Source organism: Sugiyamaella lignohabitans, chromosome A (genome assembly GCF_001640025.1).
Source record: "Sugiyamaella lignohabitans strain CBS 10342 chromosome A, complete sequence".
In the NCBI taxonomy this organism is placed as follows: domain Eukaryota; kingdom Fungi; phylum Ascomycota; class Dipodascomycetes; order Dipodascales; family Trichomonascaceae; genus Sugiyamaella; species Sugiyamaella lignohabitans.
The window spans coordinates 1,627,897-1,633,896 of record NC_031672.1 but is presented as its reverse complement, the minus strand read 5'-3'; the positions used below and the strand labels follow the sequence as shown (position 1 = coordinate 1,633,896).

Genomic DNA, 6,000 nt, shown 5'->3' with positions numbered 1-6,000 from the left:
ATTTCTATTCTTACTTCTCAACCTCTTTTCTTCGAAAATAAGGTTTACAATTTGGATATGTCGAAGGCAGGTCAACTTGGTGGGACCTTCAAATCTTAAACTCGTCATAACTCATCTAAATCCTTTACGAGGCTGGTCTGTTATTTTCTTGGTTTATAATTTTAACAGAAAACTGCTATTTTTATTTGCACGAGGCGAGACTTGTGAATTGAAGTGTAAAAATACAGCCATCTGGATCTAAACTTCTAAGTTTTTTAGCTAGCATGGATACCGCCATCTCTATTTATGAGTTTTGAGAACAGGCGGCCATAAAGGTTAGCTCAAAGGTGAGCTCTCAAGAAAGCTTCAAACTAACATTTGCAAACATAATACCTCGGACATTCATACTGTTCTCACCTATTAGGTTCCTCCAAGTAAAACTGAAGATATAACTTCAACGGATACGCGTGCCTGACTTTAGTTAAGAACAGAAAAAGAAGAAATCAAAGAAAGACGGCCCTCCTTTTATCCCAAGACTATTGAAGGTATCTGACCTTGAATGTGCTGAACATCCCATGCCATAAGGATCAGATTGGGTTCAAGGTGTAGATATTTGCATCCCCGCCGGAGCTAGAGCAATGATCAGACTCCCTACGCAGGGAATACCAACCTCAGCCAAAGCTCGCGGGAAAGTTCATGGAACTAAATAAACCCACTGGGAACTGTATTTTATAAGGAAATTAGCTAAACCCATAGCATTGGATGCGATCGGCTGAAATATCAGCCTTCACAGCTTCATTACGTGGGTTATCTGTGATTTGGATCTCAACGAGTTCACCAAAGAGAAAAGCGACAACCGGGGTTTTCATCTTATCAGCCTACCAGTATGCAAATCTCCCTGGTATTACTCAACACATTAACTTAGAAACATTTGTTGGTTCCTAAATAACTAGTTAAACATCCTACAAAGATTTTTTTGGACTTCTTTTTGGACTATAAATATGTCACAATATGCAAAGAAATGCATATACTGGCAGATGAACATGCAATGCGTAGATAATATGCAAAGTTGGCATATGCCATCGTCTGTCCTTATATCAGATCATAGTTTTTCGCAGCATGAATCATGTACAGATGTAATCCCGAGAATTGTAATTTGAGTCTATCGTATTCAAAGCCCTTGGTTAACTAGGATTTGGTACGATATCTTCACTGAATTTACCTCATGACTAGAGTTTTAGCAGGATAAAGAGTAATTTCGGCAAAATCTTCCTATAGCCGTTGAGTTTCGGTAGTACAGTGAAATCTCCAAATTTATAGTTATAATAATAATCATTAGAAGCAAATGAGTATCAACAGGGACCAATTCTTGAACATTGAACCAAAGGCGATCAAACTTTCGCTGTCTATCTTTAATGGTACTAGCCCAAGTAGCTACTTTGCATCTAACCATCAATCATCTCAAGCTAAGCTACTATCGAAATATATATCTATATATATATAAGAGATATGGGATTTGCCTAGTCACGCTATCTCCACGCCCAATTGTCAATTATAATTGTCGTTGTTAGCGAAATAAGACCCCTAGAAAATTACCAACCAATCGAAGAAGAGATAGCATCGCCTCAGTGCTATATATGGTGCTGCATAAATATGGCATTCTTTGATTCTATTTGAAGACTTTTGGCCAAAAAAATCAAAATATTGCCAATCCATTTCACATCATTATAGACTTATTTATATAAAAATAATATCGAACATTCGAAAATTCATTCGGACTGCAATTTGGGCATTCTCGCACGATTTTGGGTAGGCTATAGATTTCAGAAATAACTGACCTCCATATAAGGCTGTTACATACTATAGCTTGATAATCAAAAGCACCAATATAATTCCAGCCTCGAAAACTACAAGGAACCTGCTAGAAAATTAGTCACATGAAGTTATAACTTCCCATGTTGACTTTAATTACTACGCGCGGCTGAACACGCACAAACGCGTCACGCTTCTCACATGATAAACAGATTCGAGACTTCCTGACTTAGCACCAAGAAGTAATTAATTACAAACGCACTTTAACAACAGCCATATTCTAAATATTTTCGTCACCACTGGCTATGATATTGTTGGAATGAGAAATGGCTGCTACAGCTCATAGGCGACCCAAGAACAATCTAGATACCCACCTAGATTGGCTCAATAAAGAGATGGCAAATGTTCCTCCGAAAATTGTAAACAAGTTTTCTGAACCTGTGATTACTAGTACTCCTAAAAGTGTTGGTCGGGCCAGTCGTTCTTTGCTGAGTATAGAAAGGTCGTTCACGCCCACAAAAGTTCCCAATATTGGATCAAAGGCTCCTACACCAATAGATGATCCAATTGATCTGACATTTGACGAAAGCTTAGATGATAAGATTGCATCAGTGATAAGTCCCCTGAAATCCATATCAAATAGTAGGTATACTGAGGTCAAAATATTACTAATGTTTTGAAAACAAGGGCCAAAAGAAGTTCGATATTTATACTAACTGTATAGTAGATCGTCAGAATGTCAATCATAGTGGCGAGAATGTCAACAGTGGAACCTCGGGCAATAAGAACGATGGCAAGTCGTTAACAGCAAGTCAGGAGAATGTTCTTTCTCATATTATATCTTCAGATGATGAGGATAACGAGGATATCGAGAATTTTTATGTTCCTTTACCAAAAAAAGCCGAACAGACGTCGTCTGATATTCTGTCTCTTCTTGACGATGATGATTTCAACGACGATGAGTTCGAAGAAATGACTACTCTGGAACGTAGTTCGGATCCCCAAACTCGGTCGCAGGGACTAGCGAGCCCTAATAAAAGTATATCTGAGGCATATAGACCAACAGATGCCTCGTTAACGAAGTCCGCAGCCCAGCATCAAGATAAACAAAATATGGTGAGCCATGCACATGAAGAAACCCCTGGATCTGTGGGTAATGTTGGTTCTTTTGCAGATGTACCAGAGGAAATAGAGTTTGATTCGATTAACGAATCGCATGGTGAATCGATGAATTGTGACGCAGTAGCTGGATCTACTTCTAAATACTTCTCTGCCACAACAAATAATAATGAAGAGAGCATCAAAAGCTCAACGCCAGTCACAAATGGATTTCCCACGACAGGCAATACATCTATTCAAACGTTCAAGACCACAGTCGAAAAATTCAAGTCTACGCCCTCTACTTCGGCTCCTTTCGAAATACTGAAACCATCCAGTACATTCTTATCCACACCTATACAGGATGGAGCTATAGCTCAAGTACCTGGAACCATATCACCAAAAAGACCAGTATCTGGACATAAATTCTCGCAAACCCCAGCTGGGACTGCGTCGAAGAAACTGGCATTTTTAACACCTGATGTGGTTCAAGAAACACCTAATTCAAGTCAAAGTCAAAGCAATCGTCAGACTTCATCTCAGAGCAATACAAAAAGACCAGGGCCCTGGACATTTAGTGGAAGTCAAACCGATACTGTTCAGCTGGAAGCTATTATCGGATACCAGTCTCATATAATAAAAAACTTGACAAACCAACTCAATTTAGCTATGGCACAAGTGGATCGATTATGCGACAAAGATACGGACCTTCATAAATTCAACGAAGAAATTCATGAATTGTCTATGGAATTGGAGGGAACACAAAGCAGGTTACTGAACATTCAGGCTGAGCGCGACAGCCTGCTTCAAATGGCAAACGAATCAATATGTATGTCACCGGAACGAGATAGGAAGAAGCGACGATTGGGCTCAGAAGATGTCGATATGAATGACCAGCATGTGCTGAACAGTCAATATAAAGAGTTCAATGAAGGAAACGACGAGATAATTATGCTCAGCAGCGATGACGATAGTAAAATGGATAACATGACTGATGACCGCCGTGATGATATTGAGACGAGTGATAGTGAATTCATTCGAGACATTGATGCTATTTCGAAAGAGAAACAAGTACAACAGAATTCAGTGATGGACTATTTTGATGCTGATGATGATAGCGATTTCGATATTAGTGAAATTCAAATCCCACCCTCGTCACCTGGTAATAAGATCATGACAAATCTTTCTCAATATCAAAACGACTATGATTCGGCAGATGATGTTGAAATCTTAGAGTATAATCCTTATGCCGTAGTCCAAGCCGAAGCAGATGGCCCCGCAGACCCCTCTCAACCCGCTACTCAGGCAAACAAGAACTTGCCCAAATACCCCTGGAGCAATGATGTGGTCAATACGCTGAAAAGCACATTTCGGTTATCAGGATTTCGTCAAAACCAACTTGAAGCTATTAATGCTACATTGAATGGCAGTGACGTACTGGTGTTGATGCCAACAGGTGGTGGTAAATCGCTGTGCTTCCAGCTGCCTGCACTGGTAAAATCGGGCAAGACAACAGGAGTTTCGGTAGTTGTGTCTCCTTTACTGTCATTGATGCAGGATCAAGTTGAACAATTAAAAGAAAAGGGCGTCAAGGCAGAAATGATTAATAGTCAACTGTCAGCAGATGACAAGCGATTGAACCGGAACTTGCTGTTCGGTAATCAGCTTGACCTTGTATACGTATCACCAGAACTGATTAGATCAGATGGCATGTTGAATGGGCTTAAAAGACTACACAGCAAGGGCCAGATCGCTCGGATAGTGATTGATGAAGCCCACTGTGTTAGTTCGTGGGGACACGACTTTCGACCCCAATATAAAGAGCTCGAGTTCATGAAGGAAGAATTTCCTGACGTACCAATAATTGCACTAACAGCCACAGCAACTTCGTTAGTAAAAGCGGATATTCGTAGATGTTTGCGAAGCAACTGTCTTGAATTCAAACAGACATTCAATCGGCCCAACTTATCGTACCAGATGTGGCGAGCCAAAGAAAAGAATTCTGTTTATAATTCCATGAAAGATATTATGGATAAATACCGAGGTAAGACCGGTATTATCTACTGTCGAACACAGAGTCAGTGTGAGGACCTGGCGAAAAAATTGAAGAAAGATGGGTATCGAGTGGATTATTATCATGGAGGGTTGGATACTGAGTCGCGAATAAGAGTCCAGCAGCAGTGGCAGTCGGGACGGATTCAAGCGGTGTGTGCCACAGTTGCTTTTGGTATGGGTATTGACAAGCCAGATGTGAGATATGTGATCCATGCGTCTATGCCGAGAACAATGGAGGGATATTACCAGGAAACTGGTCGTGCTGGACGAGATGGTAACCCATCGGAATGCATTATGTTTTATTCGTTCCAAGACTTTATGGCATTGATGTGCGCAATAGATCGAGACAAAGACTTGACCTTTCAACGAAGAAACCATCAAAAAGAGCTAGTAAGCAGTATGATGCAATACTGTGAAAATGAAATTGACTGTAGAAGACTCATGATTCTCAGTTATTTTAACGAAACATTGCCCAAAGGCGATATTTGTAAGAAAACCTGTGACAATTGTCGCGATCGTGCTCTGAAGAATATCGTCACTAGTGATATAACTCCTATTGCAAAGGAACTTGTTGCGTTAGTGTCTTATGTACAGGGTGATAAGGTAACTGCTGGCCATATCATCTCGGTTTATCGAGGATCAAGGATAGAAAAGATTGTGAAACTAGGCCATGATCGAGCACCGGCCTTTGGAAATGGAAAGCCGCTACAACAACATGATCTGGAACGCATTATCTCGCACCTTCTACGGAGAGGCATCTTAAAAGACATTCCTAAAGAGACAGCTATGAGAAACGCTATCGCCACTATTCATAAAGGACCGAATGGAGATGCAGTTCTGCGGGGTCAGATCAAAGTTGAAATGCAATTTGTAACCACTTCTGGTCGCAGCGGCTCCACTGCCACCAAGACAAAGTCAAAGTCTACAGCATCAGCTTCTAAATCCAGACAAAGTCCTAATTATGATACTCAGGACGATGTGTAAGTACCCCACCGTGGAACACTTTGATATATACTTTTGTTTACTAACGGAATTACAGTAACATGTTCGAAGACG

The 6,000-nt window shown here is 40.5% G+C and overlaps 1 protein-coding gene across 1 annotated transcript; it reads left to right on the top strand.

The window, feature by feature from the left end:
• Nucleotides 1-2,763: 2,763 nt before the first annotated feature.
• SGS1 (ATP-dependent DNA helicase SGS1) lies at nucleotides 2,764-5,928 on the top strand (the record flags this gene model as incomplete). The annotated part of the gene is made up of 1 exon (XM_018882274.1): nucleotides 2,764-5,928. The coding sequence occupies one exon, from the start codon at nucleotides 2,764-2,766 to the stop codon at nucleotides 5,926-5,928; it is 3,165 nt and encodes a 1,054-aa protein (XP_018734743.1).
• Nucleotides 5,929-6,000: the final 72 nt, after the last annotated feature.